Source organism: Elaeis guineensis, chromosome 11 (assembly GCF_000442705.2).
Source record: "Elaeis guineensis isolate ETL-2024a chromosome 11, EG11, whole genome shotgun sequence".
Classification (NCBI taxonomy): domain Eukaryota; kingdom Viridiplantae; phylum Streptophyta; class Magnoliopsida; order Arecales; family Arecaceae; genus Elaeis; species Elaeis guineensis.
In genome coordinates this window covers 3,670,494-3,689,906 of record NC_026003.2, presented here as the reverse complement: position 1 = coordinate 3,689,906, position 19,413 = coordinate 3,670,494, and the positions used below count along the sequence as shown (strand labels likewise).

The 19,413-nt window shown below is 52.1% G+C and overlaps 1 protein-coding gene across 1 annotated transcript; it reads right to left on the bottom strand.

Moving 5' to 3' along the window:
• Nucleotides 1-17,553: 17,553 nt before the first annotated feature.
• Nucleotides 17,554-19,201, bottom strand: LOC105053714 (small ribosomal subunit protein mL103 (rPPR7)). Its single transcript, XM_010934974.4, has one exon. It carries the CDS (start codon nt 19,096-19,098, stop codon nt 17,827-17,829), a length of 1,272 nt encoding a protein of 423 aa, XP_010933276.2. The 5' UTR covers nt 19,099-19,201; the 3' UTR covers nt 17,554-17,826.
• Nucleotides 19,202-19,413: the final 212 nt, after the last annotated feature.

Here is a 19,413-nt window from a genome sequence, read left to right as displayed (position 1 = left end):
AAACTTGAACCTCATATCCAGTGCTAGCTAGATATAGTCAACTGTTTAATCTCATATGATCTTTAACTTAATTTTTAATTAAATTAATTTATTTATTCAATCAAGTTATATACTTCTAAATTGAACATATAGACTTAGATCAAATTTTTCTACTTTGCCTGACTTTGTGCGTGACTCCATAGATTTAAACACTAAGTCGGTAGAATAAAAATAATTTTTTATATTAATCAAAATTTTTATTTAGCAATGATTTTCGACGTCTGGATATGTCGAATGTTTGGAAGACAACACTCAAGAATATGAGAATATGGTTACCGTATAATTTATTTCTTTGACCCTAAATGCTCAGGATGACTTAAGACTTAACTGTCAACCTTGGATTAATCATCCACATTGTATTTTATTTTTTTTTTCAAATTCTGTGACATATCATATAGATTGCCTCAATCGAGATCTTACTTAATTGAAATGTAGTGATGCATTAACTCCTGAAATGCTAAGGGATCAATCCCATCTTGATCCAACCACTGACTACCATAAGTACTTGACTGTATCCAGAAATCTTTCATCACTTAATTAAAAATTCAAGTAGTTCGATATCAAAGCACAGTGAGTTGCTTGTAAGTCATCGTGGTGATCTCAGATCAGAGGGATACTTATGTCTATATTCTTCGTGAGCTGCTCTTGACAGCAGAGTACTTTGCAGATGAGTCACTTGTTTAGTAACGATGTACTTTTACATCTCATTTGTATGCTATACCAGTATCTCCATACTCCTTGATTAAGAGGATAACTAACTATATAGCATACAATGATCTACTCTTGATAAATGTCATCGTCCCTTAATGATGTATCATTTGATCATGAATATGTTTAAGAACTATTCGATAAATTTTTCTTTATCGATTATTATATAGTTCTAAGGACTTCATCATAACATTAGAATTCAATCAAAAAAGATGTACACCTCATGATGAATAATGTCAAATAATTTTTATTAATTCATAATTCATATACAAATTATAAAAAGCACAATCGTCTAAACGATTGGATTTAGAACATATTTTCTAACAGTTATTTCTCAATAGTCATATTCTATTGAATTTATAACTACTACTTCCAATAGTTGTGATTGTTCATATTCTATAAGTGTTCTAAGACAGACATAAACAAAATAATCTCTTCTCCTGCCTTAACCTTTTCTTTAAATTCTTAAGAGAGTTTAGAGGCTTAGTTGTATCCTAAATGTGTTCTTGTTCTTTCTTATAATAGAAAATAACATATTTAAGAAAGTGATTTCTTCACACCTCTAAGCCAAATCTGTCTTCATATATATGATTGTTCTAACAGAACGATCGACGATAGAGAAGAGAATGGAGATGATGCGATCGGGGTCAAACTCCATGTGGAGGCGGGATTTGGTAACAGCGACGGAGATGGTGGTGGAGAAGGGGTGGAGGTGGTGTAGTAAAAGGAGGGAGCGGTTACGGATGGAGGACACAATTGCCATTTGGCTTCAGCATGGGGTTCGGGAGCGAGAAGGGTCTACATTTTTCTTGGGATTTTAGGGACGAGCAAATTTTGTTGAGTTGTGTTGAGCTCACTTGAGCTTGATCCTAATAATTGGGGTTAATAGGTTGGATGGTTCCTCAATTTGGAGGATTGGATGCATTTGAGAATCGATCTAGAAGGTTGTGTGGGGTCATCTTTCCATCAAATATGTGTTGAGGGATAGAGGTATGGTCATTTTATCTAGCTACTCCACTTACGATGCGAAGCTCGAGATGGTGGAGCATGCTTTTTTTTTTTTTTTGTCCACGAGCTTTGCAGGTTGGCATTTGGTAGGCTACCCAATGTAGACCCCAGGGGTAGAGGCCCCAACATAGATGGTTTTGGATACGATGCAATAGAGCATTAGTTTAAAGGCCTCTAGGTCATGGGATCTTTGAGCTACCTACAATTGCCTATCATATTTGGCTAACTAGGAATTCTCTTATCTTTGAGTCAACAAGGTGCTTCGAGAGGTTTTTCATGAAGAGAGCTCTGATGCAAGTAGTTGAGATTGTTCATATATTATCGATTGATTTGGCCTTCGAGACCTCGTATCTCTAGACTCCCCTTGCTCTTGTAGTGACCCATCCGATGTTCATCATATAAGAGTCCCCACCTTCGAGCTACCTCAGGATCAATTTTGATGGTAGTATGATTGGTTGCAGAGGAGGCTTAGATTTTGTTGTTCGTGGGCTTGTCTCGAGGTTGTTGGCCACTAGTGGGAGCCATCTAATTAAGACCATGATACCAAAGATAGAGTTGCACGCTACCTACGCAGGAGTTGCGCACTGTCGGGATAGGTATTGCTTGTGCAACATTGAACTTAGGAGCGGATCATCTTGTTATTGAGGATGGCTCTGATATGATGGTGGGTTGGATTCAGGGGCGTGAGAGGGTGGGTGCTATATATCTACTCATGCGAAATATTTTTAGGTTGTTGGCGAGGGGTACTACTATGATCATCAGACATATTTATCAAGAGACAAGTGGTGCAACGGATTGGGTTGCCTCCTATGTAGTTGAGCATTCTAGAGAGGTTTTGTGGACTCAGGATAGGTCAATACTTAGATCTCTTTAATCTTTTTGATTGTGTTCACACAAGATTTGTATTGACCCTCCACTTCTACCAAAAGAAAAAAACAATATGGAGATGTGCCCAAAAACAAAATACAATATAGAGGAGGTAGGAAAAGGCATTGATCCTACCTTCATCAGACCTGCGATAATAGCTAAACATATTAACTTGAGGGGTGGAACTATTAGTCTGGTCAATTCAATCAAACTGGCTGATGATTCGACCAAACCAGATGCATGTACATAAGAATTGTTTTTGATTAAGATCTAAAAATATCAAAAAAGTCTTTTATTAGCAAAATAAGTAACCAACAAAATAAAAATATTTTTAACTCTACTCAAAAATAAACCTATGGTGCTAGATAATGATCCTTTCAAGGATCTTTGCAATCAGAATTAATCTTTTGGCAGCCAATGGTTTCCGATCACACCATACAAGGACCCTCAAATTTGATATTAGAGGACAAATTTTGATTAAAATTTAGCTGAACTGATTATATTATTGGGATAGTTGTGCCTCTCAAGTTCAAGACTAAAGGGTGCATTTTTCTTACGATAGATATATTTTTAGACAAGTCAACCATATCATCTAAATAATTGTGCCTCTAAGTTTAAAATTATAGTGCACAGTTTAAAATGACTTGTGTTTAAGATAGATCGACCATATACCTTGAAAACCTATGCCTCCCGTATTTAATATTAGAGAGCAAATATCCACATGGATAACCCACCTGGCCCTCATCCAAGAATTCTGGTGGGTCAAGTCACTCAGCAAGTTGAAAAACTTGGACTTTGACATGAAGGGAGGTCGTATTTTTCGATAAATGAGTTTGAAATGAAACACAAACCACATAGCTTTTTAATAGTCAACGGAAGGCATATCTAAGTATCAATCATCTATTATAGTTCATTTATATAAATGAAACTGGATCTCAGGAATACTATAAATATATGAGGATAAATATAATAATTTTGCTAGAATTTCTGGTTAGGAAAAAAATTATATGGGGCGGGCACTAAAAAAAAAAAAATATGGGATAGGCTTCTTATTTTGCCATATTTTTTTATCGCCCATCTTAAAGAAGGAATCTAAAAATTAAAAATTTCTCCTTCTAGTAGGGTCACTTGTCCCACGATTAAAAAAAAATATGGTATTTTTTTATTTCTCATTTTCAGAACATACTTTTTATCAGTATATATAATATGATCCGATCATATACACCAAGCAAATTATCATCAAGCAAGTCATATATATCTCTAGATAAATCGATATATATTTTTTAGAATATAAAATTTATTGATACAAAGTATATAGCTAGATGATACATGTTCAGTAAATTAATCATCTAGCAACTTAGTACATACTTTCAAATAAATTGATATATAATTTTTAAAACATCATATTTATCAGGATACACCATATGGATAGATCGATGACACATACTTATGGACTTCCTGATATATATGATAAGTTTTTTGATACACGCCAAGCAATGATCTAATACATACATTTAGATAAAAAGAATATTTTGAAAAACATGGATCTATTTATTTGAAGATATGTATTGAATTAATGTTGGATGTGCATCAAACAAGCTTGTTGTATATATAAGGAAGCTGATAAGTGTGTAACATCTAGCTATTTACTATATACTGATGAACATGATATTTCAAAAATTATATATCAATTTGTTTAAAGATATATATTGGATTGCTAAGTAACTAATTTGCTAGGTATGTATCATCTAATTGTGTATTATATATCGATGAACAATATATTATAGAAACTATATATCATTTTATCTCGATATGTATATTAACTTGTTAGATAATTAATTTGTTTAGTGCATATTATTTAGACATGTTGGTGCAAAAATCCGCTTGCGCCGGAGAAGCTAGAGTCGAGGGAGTCGCGGTCGCCGCCGGGACCTGCAAAGGAAGTCTAAATCGGAGGTTGGGTTGCTCCGGCAAGACCCTCCGACGCTCAAGTCAGTTCTCTGTCTCAACAAGAATGGAGTGCTCGAACGGAGAATTTAGCAGAGTTTTTAGGTAAAAATTAGAGCTTATTGAATAACGTATCTGGGGCCCCCTTTTATAGGCGGAGGGGGCAGTAGCCTGATAGTGACATCAGTAACCGTCTGGCAGTGGGCTGCCCAGGGTCAGGTGGAGTTTGCTGCGAAGAGTAGTGGAGTGGACCCGTGGCTATCACCGGGGCGTGCCACGTGGAGTCTGCCACGGGGAGTGGAGCGGCGTCTGTTGTCGCGATTTGCCAGCGGATGGGAGAATCGCGCGGTATCCGTCGCAGGAAGTGGAGCAGGATCGTGGCCGTTATTGTGGCCTGCCAGGGAGTAGTGGAGCTGCGCGGGATCTGTCGTAGGAAGTGGAGCAGTGCTGTGACCGTTACTGCGGCCTGTCAGGGAGTGATGGAGCTGCACCGAATCGTCGCAGGAAGTGGAGTAGGATCGTGGCCGTTATTATGGCCTGCCTGGGAGTGCAGATCCGTCGGCTGAAGTTCGACAGCGGTCGAAGCTGATGATGGAGTCCGGCTCCCGTAGGAGTCCGGGCGGAGTCCTCCTTGCGGTTGGAGTCATGGGCGGAGCCCGACTCCCGTGGGAGTCCGGGCGGAGTCCTCTCGGAGTTGAAGTCACGGGCGGAGCCCGGCTCCTGTAGGAGTCCGGGCGGAGTCCCCTGCAATCAAAGTAAGGTACGAAGTCCGGCTCCCGTAGGAGTCCGGACGGATCTTACCGGCGGTTGAAGTCGGCGACGGAGCCCGGCTCCCGTAGGAGTCCGGGCGGAGTCCTCCTTGCGGTCGGAGTCGTGGACGGAGCCCGGCTCCCGTGGGAGTCCGGGCGGAGTCCTCTCGAAGTTGAAGTTACGGGCGGAGCCCGGCTCCCGTAGGAGTCCGGGCGGAGTCCCCTGCAATTAAAGTCAGGTGCGAAGTCCGGCTCCCGTAGGAGTCTGGACGGATCTTACTGGCGGTTGAAGTCGGCGACGGAGTCCAGCTCCCGTAGGAGTCCGGGCGGAGTCCTCCTTGAGGTTGGAGTCGTGGGCGGAGCCCGGCTCCCGTAGGAGTCCGGGCGGAGTCCCCTCGGAGTTGAAGTCACGAGCGGAGCCCGGCTCCCGTAGGAGTTCGGGCGGAGTCCCCTGCAATTAAAGTCAGGTGCGAAGTCCGGCTCCCGTAGGAGTCCGGACGGATCTTACCGGCAGTCGAAGTTGGCGGCGGAGCCCGGCTCCCGTGAGAGTCCGGGCGGAGTCCCCCTTGAGGTTGGAGTCGTGGACGGAGTCCGGCTCCCGTGGGAGTCCGGGCGGAGTCCCCTCGGAGTTGAAGTCACGGGCGGAGCCCGGCTCCCGCAGGAGTCCGGGCGGAGTCCCCTGCAATTAAAGTCAGGTGCGAAGTCCGGCTCCCGTAGGAGTCCGGACGGATCTTGCCGGCAGACGAAGTTGGCGACGGAGCCCGGCTCCCGTGGGAGTCCGGGCGGAGTCCCCCTTGAGGTTGGAGTCGTGGGCGGAGCCCGGCTCCCGTAGGAGTCCGGGCGGAGTCCCCTCGGAGTTGAAGTCACGGGCGGAGCCCGGCTCCCGTAGGAGTCCGGGCGGAGTCCCCTGCAATTAAAGTCAGGTGCGAAGTCCAGCTCCCGTAGGAGTCCGGACGGATCTTACCGGTGGTCGAAATTGGCGACGGAGCCCGACTCCCATGGGAGTCCGGGCGGAGTCCCCCTTGAGGTTGGAGTCGTGGGCGGAGCCCGGCTCCCGTAGGAGTCCGGGCGGAGTCCCCTCGGAGTTGAAGTCACGGGCAGAGCCCGGCTCCCGTAGGAGTCCGGGCGGAATCCCCTGCAATTAAAGTCAGGTGCGAAGTCCGGCTCCCGTAGGAGTCCGGACGGATCTTAACGGCAGTCGAAGTTGGCGACGGAGCCCAGCTCCCGTGGGAGTCTGGGCGGAGTCCCCCTTGAGGTTGGAGTCGTGGGCGGAGTCTGGCTCCCGTGGGAGTCCGGGCGGAGTCCCCTCGGAGTTGAAGTCACGGGCAGAGCTCGGCTCCCGTAGGAGTCCGGGTGGAGTCCCCTGCAATTAAAGTCAGGTGCGAAGTCCGGCTCCCGTAGGAGTCCGGACGGATCTTGCCGGCAGTCGAAGTTGGCGACGGAGCCCGGCTCCCGTAGGAGTCTGGGCGGAGTCCCCCTTGAGGTTGGAGTCGTGGGCGGAGCCCGGCTCCCATAGGAGTCCGGGCGGAGTCCCCTCGGAGTTGAAGTCACGGGCGGAGCCCGGCTCCCGTAGGAGTCCGGGCGGAGTCCCATGCAATTAAAGTCAGGTACGAAGTCCGGCTCTCGTAGGAGTCCGGACGGATCTTACCGGCAGTCGAAGTTGGCGATGGAGCCCGGCTCCCGTGGGAGTCCGGGCGGAGTCCCCCTTGAGGTTGGAGTCGTGGGCGGAGCCCGGCTCCCGTAGGAGTCCGGGCGGAGTCCCTCGGAGTTGATTCTGCTGAGAACTTCGACTGTGGGTATTTTATACCCAACACCAGTCCCCCTACTTCCGAGTTTGAATTTCGAATGAAGGAAGTACAGAGAGATTGGCATAGCCGAAGTTGTCCCTTCGAATCCTGCGCACGGCTGCCCCCATATATTTTGGCATTAAATGTGCGCGTGCTGGAGTCTTTTCGAATCGGGGCGATACGAAGAGACTCTTCGAAATTTCCGCCGGTACACTGGCCCAGGTACGGTGCCATAATGGCTCTGCCGATTCGTCAGCCGCTTTTAGCCGCCCGTCGGGGGGAGTGGGACACGTGTCGGGCGCGGGCTGGCCTGGGGGGATTCGCGATCATCATGGCGTCGGATCCCAGGGTCTATTTAAACCCGTCCTTCCACCTTTAGGGGCCCTATTCCATTCCAGAGTTTTATCAGTGTCTGCCTTCCCTTCGAGAGCCTTGTTTCAGTTGGTATCTTCTCGAGCCGTAGGCGCCCTCCAAATCATCCCTGTCTTCGTCCCTCCGGTCCCTCAGAGCGATCTAGGTTAGTTCCAGCACCTTCAACCTTCTTCCCACCGCTTAGGGACTTCTTCTTTGCCATTGTTTTTGTATTCCTCCGAGTTAGTTTCCTGTGACTCCTCGCCTTTCATCCTGTCTGTCTTCTTCGGGATCTTTGGAGCCCTCATTCGAAGCTACTCAAAATGTCGTCCGGCTCTTCCGCTCCCTGCAGTTCCGGGAGTTCTTCCGCCTCAAACCCCCAGGTCCCTTGCTCTGTAGACGAACCCGCGTCAGGGGCTGGGCTCCGCCCGATTTTTGCACCGGACGCCATTCCATGTTCCCTGACTCCGGAGGAACTCCTTCTGATAAGGGTTCAGTATGGAGTTCCTCTGGAGTACGACCTGGAGCTGCCTAGCCCTTCTGACCGGGCTAGCACTCCTCCATCCGGTCGTTTTTGTCTGTATCAGGAGGCATTCCGTGCCGGACTCCGGCTTCCACTTCCTTCCTTTGTTGTCGCCCTCTTCCGCTTCTTAGACATCTCCTTGGCTTCTGTGGCCCCGAATTCTTTTAGGTTTTTGATAGGATTTCTCTCCCTTTACCACGTAGTCGAGGTCCAACCGTCCCTTTTCCTATTTAGGCACTTCTATACTTTCAAGCGCCATCCTTCGGCGAAGGACTGGTGGTACTTCTCCTCCCAGTTCGGCAAGAAGGGGTTGCTGAAAGGTGCCCCTTCTTCAATCCATAATTGGAAGGAAAAATACCTCTTCGTCCACTGCCCGACCTTGAGGCTGGGCCTGCCCCCTTGGGGCTCTTTGAGGGATTCTGTCCGCCGGGCCCCCAGCCTGGGGGAGGATGATTTTCAGGCTGCCCGGAAGCTTCTTGCCTACTCCGCTCCTTCCCTTCCCAATCTTCTGAGGGAGCAATTTTTGTTCAACATTGGCCTGAGCCCCCAGGATCCTGCGAGTACTTTATCTCTTCCCTTATCTTCTTTTCTTCTGTCCTTCTTCTTTTTCTTTCTCTCTTTTTTTTTTTTTACTCTTCTTCCTTCTCTCTCCTTTTCTCCTCTTTCTTCTTCTCTCTTTTTTTTTTCTTTTTTTTTTTTTGATTTCTGACTCTCGATTGATTGGTTTGCTTCTTTTTCTTCTTCTCTTTTTTTTTTTTTTTTTTTAAGGAATGGACGCCGAAGCAGCGCGGATGCTTGCCAGGGGCCTCAGGGCCCACAAAAGAAAGGGTGTCGCGACCTCCGAATCGGCGAAGAGGGCCAGGGCGGAGGAGTCGAGCTTGGCCGCACCCGCCCAGGCGGCTCCAGCGATTGACATTCCCTTGGATGCCAAGGCAACAGCTCCCCGGGCCTCCTCGAGGAGTCCGCCGACCGGGGCCCCTGTTTCGGGGGTCCGCTCCACGGAGGCGCCCGTGGCCGAAAGGGGGAAGAGAAGAAAATCGGTGGCCCGCAGGGTGAGTAGCCATCGAACTGCCGCTGACGAGTCCCTCTGCTCCGAAGAGGGGTCAGAGAATCCCTTCAATGACAGGGACTTGATCAGGCGGTTGATCGACGGCTGCATTTTGCCCGACGTCGTCGAGAGGATCGACCGCGCCGATCCTGAGCAGCGGGCCTGGGACTCTTTGGGGTCCTTCCTTGAGGTAAGTAAATCTTTATTTACTTGGCTATTCGGCCTTTGTTCTGATCCCCTAGCCGCCCTTGCAGATTGGGCACCAGCTCCTCGCCAATATCGAGGTGGTGAACCGTGCGAGGAGGGACATCCTCCAGGTGGAGGAGCACTGTCGGGCCGAAGTTGCTCACCTCCAAGCAAAGACGGCCGAAGTAGTCGCCCTCCAAGAGGCCCTGGAAAGAGAGAAACAAGCCTGGGAGGAGGAGAGGCAGACCTTGGAGGAGTCGGCGAGAAGGGCGGAGGCCGAGGTCGCCAACTTGGCTGAGCAGATTTCGGTCCTGGTCTCGGAGGCCAGAGTCCTTGCGGTAGAGGAATTCAAGACTTCCGCGGAGATGAGGGACCTGAATGTCCAATTCGGCCAGGAGGCATTCATCAAGGGGTTTGAGCTCTACCAAGAGAAGGTGGCCAGAAAATTTTTGGAGCTCGACCTCAGTTTCCTATGCGAGGAGTCCGAAGACGAGGCCGGTTCCTCGCCAGCCGCTTCTGCTGTTGCAGCCCCCTTGCCGGGGACGTCGAGTTCTCCAACCCCCGCCCCTGGGGTCTGAGACCTCCGACCTTGTATTTTTATTTCATCGCAATTTTTTTTTTCTTTTTTGTCTTCAAGAATCATCCAATCAATAAAGCTGAATTTCTTGTCGCGGATGGCTTCTCCTCCCTCCCCTTCTTCTCTCTGTTTTTCTTCCTGCGATGAGTCGTGCTTTGACGCTTTTGCCTTCCGATGGCAGTGTCCTGCAGAAGCACTTCCCCTGCCCCTGGGGGTCCCGCTGAAGTCGACGATCCAGCGGTTGAAGAAGGAAGTCCTTCACTTGACAAAGAAGTCAAAAAAGATGGAAGGCGAGCTTCGCAGATTGAGGGAAGGTCATTCTGAAGCCGCCGCGGAGGCCACCCACTTTCGGAATCTCCACGTGAAGGGGATCATGGAGTATAGCCGGAGGAAGGCGGATTTTGCGAAGGAGCTTGAGGAATGCAAGAAAAGTGCCAGCGACCGAATTTGGGCTCAGACCGCCAGGATTAGCGCCCTCAAGGTGGAACTGTCAGCCGCGAAGGAGAAGATCGGCCAGCTGGAAGGAAGTTCGTCCCGACACTTGGCTCGGGTCGACGGCGACCAGAAGTGGTCGAAGAAGGTCTCCGACCTTCAGCGGCAGCTTCAAGATGTCGAGGTGAGCCACGACGTGCATCGGGCCAGCTAGCGCAGGCAGGTGGAGGAATATAAAGGGAGACTCAGGGCGGCGACCGACGAAGTCGCCCGTCTCCAGAGGCAGCTGGCCAGCAGGGCTCAGCTTACCTCCGCTCGGGATTCTGATGAGCTCCAGTCCCTAAGAGAAACCGTTGAAGGGATTTCTGTCATCCTCGAGGAAAAGACAGCTGAGCTGCAACAACTGAAGATTCAACTGGCATACGAGCAGCGGGCCGTCGCGGATGCGGAGGCGGAATCCGAGGTCTTGAGGAAGAGGCGTCGAGAGGCGGAGGCCGAGAGCCAGCGACTTTGTCGGGCGCTCCAGGATGCGCTGCAGAAAAGGGAAGAGCTAGAAGAAGAAATTGAGAATCTAAGGCAGTCCTAGATGAGGGGTGGAGCAGATAACTCTAGGTCGGAGGGAGCAGAGCCTCCTTAGAGCTCTTTTCGTCCTTCTGTCTTTTCATGTATTTACTTCCCTTTTTGTTGTTTTGCTTTTCTTTCCTTGGCCTTCCGGGATTTGTAGCGTGTATTTCGGAAATGGAATGAAAAGGGTGTTTTGTGTTACCTCGTCCGCGCATTGTATTAGATTGTCGTCCGCCGAACTTTTCTTGTCATTCGACTTGTCTGATGTAGACGTCGTTGGGAGGCGCCCAGTCGTCGATGCGTTGGCTTGCCTTCCTCATCGTACATGGTCGCAAGCCCGAGCTTGGCGGTCCGGACTCCGCATTACTTCGGAGATGTCGCTGTCCTCCTGACCTGTGTCGGGAGTCTTTTTTGAGGCTGGGGGTGTTTGGTAGGAACTCCCCGTCTCCGTTGGGACGAAGTCTTTTAGGTTTTTGGTGCGGTTCGTCCTTCATCTGTTTCCGTCGTAGTTCGTCACCCTTTCTTTTTAATTTTCCTCCTCTTCTCCGAGTGAGGGCCCTCCCCTCGCCCTTTGCGGGGTTGCACAGGAGCGTGGGGGTGCCGCTAAGGGGCTTTTTCCCTTCATCCGATCTTGTTGGGCGGCCGGATTTCATCACCATCAGGACGAGGTTCTCCTCCCATTCCCGCGAGGGCACGTAAGGGCCATTGCCAGGGCGGGCGGAGTCTTCCTTGCTGCAGAAGTCGTGGGGTGGAGTCCGGCTCCCGTAGGAGTCCGGGCGAAGTCTCTATTGCTGCAGAGGTCGTGGGCAGAGCCCGGCTCCCGTAGGAGTCCGGGCCTTCAACCTTGCTCAAGTCAGGGCGAGGTTCTTCTCCCGTTTCCCGACATGACCGTGGGGGCGCGTTAGGGCGCTGCAAGGCCTCTCCCCCCATCTGGTCTAAAAGAACCGGGCCTTTGACTTTGCTCATGTCAGGATGAGGTCTTCCTCCTGTTCTTGACATGGCTGTGGGGGCACATTAGGGCGCTGTAAGACCTTTCCCCCCATCCGATCTAAAAGAACCGGGCCTTTGACTTTGCTCATGTCAGGACGAGGTCTTCCTCCTGTTCCTGACATGACCGTGGGGGCACATTAGGGTGCTGTAAGGCCTCTCCCCCCATCCGATCTAAAAGAACCGGACCTTTGACTTTGCTCATGTCAGGATGAGGTCTTCCTCCTGTTCCTGACATGGCTGTGGGGGCACATTAGGGCGCTGTAAGGTCTCTCCCCCCATCCGGTCTAAAAGAACCGGGCCTTTGACTTTGCTCATGTCAGGACGAGGTCTTCCTCCTGTTCCTGACATGGCTGAGGGGGCACATAGGACGCTGTAAGGCCTCTCCCTCTATCCGGTCTAAAAGAACCGGGCCTTTGACTTTGCTCATGTCAGGACGAGGTCTTCCTCCTGTTCCTGACATGGCTGTGGGGGCACATTAGGGCGCTGTAAGGCCTCTCCCCCCATCCGATCTAAAAGAACTGGGCTTTTGACTTTGCTCATGTCAGGACGAGGTCCTCCTCCTGTTCCTGACATGGCTGTGAGGGCACATTAGGGCGCTGTAAGGCCTCTCCCCCCATCCGGTCTAAAAGAACCGGGCCTTTGACTTTGCTTATGTCAGGACGAGGTCCTCCTTCTGTTCCTGACATGGCTGTGGGGGCACATTAGGACGTTGTAAGGCCTCTCCCCCAATCCGATCTCGAGATAGTTGGACTTTCATTTCAGGTATGTTAGGATGGGGTTCTCCCCCCGTTCCCAACATAACTTTATTTCAGGCATTTGGAGGGGTCATATCCAGTCGTGGCAAATCCGTGCCAAATGGGAAGAGTACGTCAAGTAGAAAGAAATTTAGATTCAAAGTGAAATCGTAAGTGATACATTTACAGATTTCTCGAGTTCCACGGTTGCGGGAGGTCTGCTCCTCCTTGAGGCCCTCCGGTGATGGAGTCGATGGTCCCGATGGGAGGCCGATCCCCGGGTTGCTCCTCCCTTCTTGGTGGTTCAGGTTGCGGAAGGGCCCTTGGCCGATCTCCTCTACCCTCAGGCCTACGTCGGATGAACCTGTCGAGTCGACCTCGCCGAATGAGCTCCTCGATCTCGTCCCAGAGCTGGATGCATTCCTCCATGTCATGGCCGTGGTCGCGGTGGTAGAGACAGAACTTGTTGGGGTTGCGCTTCTCGGGGTGTGTGCGCATCCTCTCTGGCCTAGGGAGCTGCTCCCTGACCTCCATCAGTACCTGGGCCTTCGAGGCATTGAGGGGGGCGTAGTTGCGGAATCTCCCCGGTGGGGAACCCCGCCGAACCCCGCGATCCGAACTTCTCTGCCTGCGTACCCGGGGTGGAGTATGGGCACGCTTGTGCCCAGGAGGGGATCGAGAACACGGCCGGGCTTCTCTGGGCCTTTTTTCAATTGCGAGCTTACTCGAGTCTCCCGCTTGCCGCTCCCTCACTGTTTCTTCATCCTTCATTTTGAAGGCTTCTTCAGCTTGGGCGTATCCCTCAGCCCGAGCCAGCAAATCAGCAAAATTCCTGGGATACTTCTTCTCCAGGGAGAACAAAAGGTCATTCTTTTGAAGGCCACCCTTCAGGGCGGCCATTGCGACTGATTGGTCCAAGTTCCGGACCTCCAGCGCCGCGACGTTGAAACGGTTGATGTAGGCCCGAATGGACTCCCCTTCCCTCTGCTTGATATTGATGAGGGACTCCGAACCCTTCCGGGGGCGCCGGCTGCTGACAAAATGGGCCACAAATTGGTGGCTCATTTGATCGAAGGAAAAGATGGTACCCGATTTCAAAGCCGAGTACCAGTTCCTTGCCGCTCCCTTCAAGGTGGACGGGAAGGCCCGGCATAGAATGGCATCGGGAGTGCCGTGAAGCAGCATCATCGTCCGGAAGGCTTCCAGATGATCAACCGGGTCCGAAGTCCCGTCGTAGCTTTCAAACTGGGGGAGCTTGAAGTTTGGCGGGATCGGTTCCTGCATGATCATTTGAGAGAAGGGAGGGTCAGTACAAATATCCTCACCATAAGCGGGGGGAGCATGGCGGAGCTCTTCGATCCGTCGGTTCATCTCCTGGAGCCTCTGGTCCAGAAAATCCTTCCGACTTCGAGTCTCGAGGGTCCTCTGGCAGAATGAGGGCAGGGATCTTCCAGGGGTGGAGTCGTGGTCCGATTGAGGGCTCTCCACCCTCAGATTCATTTTCCCAGGAAGGACGGGGCGGCTGGCCCAGGTGGCCCGCCCCGCCGTCGGATTCTGATGTTTCGGGGATGCCCTTTCCGGGCGTACTGATGCCTGCGGCTGCTGCTGCTGCATAGCCTGCACAGCTTCTGTGAGGTCTCTGACCTGTTGCGCCAGCAGGTCAAACTGCTCCGCGCCGACCGCCGCCGCCGGAGGAGGAGGAGGTTGAGAAACAGGAAGAGAGACCGGAGCCTGAGATCTGGCCGCGGAGGCCGTGAACCGTCGCGTGGACGCCTTGCGAGGAGGCATCAAGTAAGGATCCCGTGGGGGAAACAAGGAATGGATGTCGGAGGAGACGATCGAAGGCGGCTCCGTTGAGCGCTCCTTTAAGAACAAGGATACTGCGGAGGTTCGCACGCCCTTCCTCTAGTGCCAATCCTGTTGGTGCAAAAATCCGCTTGCGCCGAAGAAGCTGGAGTCGAGGGAGTCGCGGTCGCCGTCGGGACCTGCAAAGGAAGTCTAAATCGGAGGTTGGGTTGCTCCGGCAAGACCCTCCGACGCTCAAGTCAGTTCTCTACCTCAACAAGAATGGAGTGCTCGAACGGAGAATTTAGCAGAGTTTTTAGGTAAAAACTAGAGCTTATTGAATAACGTATCTGGGGCCCCCTTTTATAGGCAGAGGGGGCAGTAGCCTGATAGCGACATCTGTAACCGTCTAGCAGTGGGCTGCCCAGGGTCAGGCGGAGTTTGCTGCGAAGAGTAGTAGAGTGGACCCGTGGCTATCATCGGGGCGTGCCACGTGGAGTCTGCCGCGGGGAGTGGAGCGGTGTCTGTTGTCGCGATTTGCCAGCGGATGGGAGAATCGCGCGGTATCCGTCGCAGGAAGTGGAGCAGGATCGTGGCCGTTATTGTGGCCTGCCAGGGAGTAGTGGAGCTGCGCGGGATCCGTCGTAGGAAGTGGAGCAGTGCTGTGACCGTTACTGCAGCCTGTCAGGGAGTGATGGAGCTGTGCGGAATCCGTCGCAGGAAGTGGAGCAGGATCGTGGCCGTTATTGTGGCCTGCCTGGGAGTGCAGATCCGTCGGCTGAAGTTTGGCAGTGGTCGGAGTTGATAACGGAGTCCGACTCCCGTAGGAGTCCGGGCGGAGTCCTCCTTGCGGTTGGAGTCGTGGCGGAGCCCGGCTTCCGTGGGAGTCCGGGCGGAGTCCTCTCGGAGTTGAAGTCGCGGGCGGAGCCCGACTCCCTTAGGAGTCCGGGCAGAGTCCCCTGCAATCAAAGTCAAGTACGAAGTCCGGCTCCCGTAGGAGTCCGGACGGATCTTACCGGCGGTTGAAGTCGGCGACGGAGCCCGGCTCCCGTAGGAGTCCGGGTGGAGTTCTCCTTGCGGTTGGAGTCGTGGGCGGAGCCCGGCTCCCGTGGGAGTCCGGGCGGAGTCCTCTCGGAGTTGAAGTCGCGGGCGGAGCCCGGCTCCCGTAGGAGTCCGGACGGAGTCCCCTGCAATTAAAGTCAGGTGCGAAGTCCGGCTCCCGTAGGAGTCCGGACGGATCTTACCGGCGGTTGAAGTCGGCGACGGAGCCCGACTCCCGTAGGAGTCCGGGCGGAGTCCTCCTTGAGGTTGGAGTCGTGGGCGGAGCTCGGCTCCCGTAGGAGTCCGGGCGGAGTCCCCTTGGAGTTGAAGTCACGGGCAAAGCCTGGCTCCCGTAGGAGTCCGAGCGGAGTCCCCTGCAATTAAAGTCAGGTGCGAAGTCCGGCTCCCGTAGGAGTCCGGACAGATCTTACCGGCAGTCGAAGTTGGCGGCGGAGCCCGGCTCCCCTGGGAGTCCGGGCGGAGTCCCCCTTGAGGTTGGAGTCGTGGGGGGAGTCCGGCTCCCGTGGGAGTCCGGGCGGAGTCCCCTCGGAGTTGAAGTCACGGGCGGAGCCCGGCTCCCGTAGGAGTCCGTTCGGAGTCCCCTGCAATTAAAGTCAGGTGCGAAGTCCGGCTCCCGTAGGAGTCCGGACGGATCTTGCCGGCAGTCGAAGTTGGCGACGGAGCCCGGCTCCCGTGGGAGTCCGGGCGGAGTCCCCCTTGAGGTTGGAGTCGTGGGCGGAGCCCGACTCCCGTAGGAGTCCGGGCGGAGTCCCCTCGGAGTTGAAGTCACAGGCGGAGCCCGGCTCTCGTAGGAGTCCGGACAGAGTCCCCTACAATTAAAGTCAGGTGCGAAGTCCGGCTCCCGTAGGAGTCCGGACGGATCTTACCGGCAGTCGAAGTTGGCGATGGAGCCCGGCTCCCGTGGGAGTCCGGGCGGAATCCCCCTTGAGGTTGGAGTCGTGGGCGGAGCCCGGCTCCCGTAGGAGTCTGGGCGGAGTCCCCTCGGAGTTGAAGTCACGGGCAGAGCCCGGCTCCCGTAGGAGTCCGGGCGGAGTCCCCTGCAATTAAAGTCAGGTGCGAAGTTCGGCTCCCGTAGGAGTCCGGACGGATCTTACCGGCAGTCGAAGTTGGCGACGGAGCTCGGCTCCCGTGGGAGTCGGGCGGAGTTCCCCTTGAGGTTGGAGTCGTGGGCGGAGTCCGACTCCCGTGGGAGTCCGGGCGGAGTCCCCTCGGAGTTGAAGTCACGGGCAGAGCCCGGCTCCTGTAGGAGTCCGGGCGGAGTCCCCTACAATTAAAGTCAGGTGCGAAGTCCGGCTCCTGTAGGAGTCCGGACGGATCTTGCCGGCAGTCGAAGTTGGCGACGGAGCCCGGCTCCCGTGGGAGTCCGGGCGGAGTCCCCCTTGAGGTTGGAGTCGTGGGCGGAGCCCGGCTCCCGTAGGAGTCCGGGTGGAGTCCCCTCGGAGTTGAAGTCACGGGCGGAGCCCGACTCCCGTAGGAATCCGCAATCCCCTGCAATTAAAGTCAGGTGCGAAGTCCGACTCCCATAGGAGTCCGGACGGATCTTACCGGCAGTCGAAGTTGGCGACGGAGCCCGGCTCCCATGGGAGTCCGGACGGAATCCCCCTTGAAGTTGGAGTCGTGGGCGGAACCCAGCTCCCGTAGGAGTCCGGGCGAAGTCCCTCGGAGTTGATTCTGCTGAAACTTCGGCTGTGGATATTTTATACCCAACAAGACACATAGTGTGTGTATAAAAAGAATATTTTAAAAATGAAAAAGAAAAATGATGCCATCTATGATTTCCCTTCTTTTTTTTGGTCTTTTTATTATGAGACCGACAACATCGTTATTAAGAAAAATCTTTGATTTTTGGACTTCTTGTTTAAGATAGGCATCAGAAAAAACATGGTAAAATTAGAAGCCCACTCTACATATTCTCCTCTCTGGGGACAGCCCCATGTGATTTTTGTTCTTCATTCTCTGAATAGTACTTTCTTTGAAAACATTAGCATCCAGCAAGCTAGCCTTAAAACACCACATCAGAAGACAACATGGTGATGCACACTCGGCTGTCTGAGACTGAAATAGAATCTGATAGTCCTTTGACATAAAAAAGATTTATCATAACAGAATCTCCTCCGACTAAAGCATACGATTAAGAAGTGAACAACCATGTAAACCTTGTCTCCATGCATTGACAACACATACTATCAACCACCATTTGAATCAAATAAAAGCAACAAAATTGTACTTGGATATTAAACGTGTAAGGCAATTCAAATGCTCGATTGAGTTTGAAACTCCCACCGACAATAAGAAGCAAACCCCCTAACTGAGGCAAATTCTCTGAATTCCAATACATCAACACAAATTACAAGCAGAAGGGAAACCTACAGATGTTTGAAGTTAAGCACCTGTATATCATTTCCTTCGTCATTTCGCATGCCAAAGGAAAACAACTCTTAACATTCTCTGGTCCAAAGCCCGCGCACTCTATAAAGAGAGTGCACTTTCAAATTTCTTCCATGCATCCACAGCATCACCTTTAAGTATCTCCCTCATCTTTGCAACGAAATCCTTGGCCTCGTCAACCTTGGAATCCTTGACTAATCCATCAATTAATCCTTTCACAACCTCGAATGGTGGCGCAAATTTCTTAGTCAAACACTCCTTGCTGATCACCAATGCATGGCCAAACTCTCCCTTCTCAGCCAAACTTCTAATCAACATAATATACGTGTCAGGATTTGGTGACAACCCGTCCTTCCCATTCATCCTCTTCATCACCTTCATCCTCTTGAACACCCTCAAAGCCGAGGCCACGTCCCCTTCTTTGCAGAACCCAGCAATTATCGTATTGAATGAACCGAGATTCGGCTGACTGCCCTTCGAAACCATCACATCCAGCAGCTCCTCAGCCTTAAAGCTCTCACTTTTCTTGCAAAATTTTGAGATCCTACAGTTAAAAGTAACCACATTAGGCTCTAATCCTCTGTGGGCAATCTCTTTAAGAATCTCTTCGAACCCATCGGCATCCCCTTTCTTTAGATATCCATTCAGCAACGTGTTATACGAGATGATATCCGGCTCCACCGGAGAATCCCTTTTCTTCTCCGCCATTTCGTCGAGCACCTTGCGGGCTGCCACGACCTCCCCGTTCTCGCACAAGGCTTGAAGTAGGATGTTGTTGGACACGATGCCGGGGGCGATGCCGAGCTCCTTGGGCGCCCGATCGAAGGCGTCGTGGAGGCGATCGAAGCAGCGGTTATGGAGGAAGGCGGAGAGGAGAGCCGAGAGGGATTTATCAGAACGGGGGACGCCGAGGCCTGGCATGCGGTCGAAGGTGCGGGCCGCGTGGTCGGGCATGGCGGCGGCGGAGTAGAGAGAGATGAGGCGGGCGAGGAAGCCCTCGGAGCGAGGGGCGGCGGGGTCGGAGAGGAAGGGATCGAGGAGGCCCTCGACGAGGTCGGGGCGGTGGGCGCGGGCGAGCTTATGGACGGCGAGGAAGAAGAGGGGCCGCTGGGCGTGGAAGCGGGGGACGCCGGAGGCGGCTGCGGAGTGGAAGAGCTCGGCGATGCGGTCGGGGTCTGACTCGGCGCGGATGGTGGATTTGAGGCGGGCGATGGGGTTGGAGGGGGAGGGAGAGGGAGGAGGAGGAGGAGAAGGAGCGGGATCGGAGGGCGCGGAGAGGGTGGAGAGATACTGGTGGTTTCTTTGGGGGAAGGGGATTCTTCGCGAGCCTCGGCGGAGGGCGACGGCTGCCATGGTGAGCGGAGAGGAGGACAGGGTGAGACTCGGGGTTTGTGGCTTTTGAGTAAAGTTGTACGCCTAAGAAGAGACGTTTAGCAATGCCACATTGTGGTCGCAAATTTGCATGGTCACCCAAGGGTCCGTTTGATTTTTTTTTTTTTTCCTGAAAAGAGAAAAATTTCATTACCAGAGATAACAGTGTACAGGACATAAAAACCCAATCCAAATTACACAGAGGAGAACTTCTAAAACCCAAAACCTGTTTACAAAAAGGAAACTATCACTACACCTCGAAACCAAAAGACAACAGGCTAATTCGCAGCCACAGGC

Excerpts from the sequence above, each read along its gene's own strand:
- LOC105053714 (XM_010934974.4), bottom strand. The coding sequence starts at position 19,098 with ATGGCAGCCGTCGCCCTCCGCCGAGGCTCGCGAAGAATCCCCTTCCCC.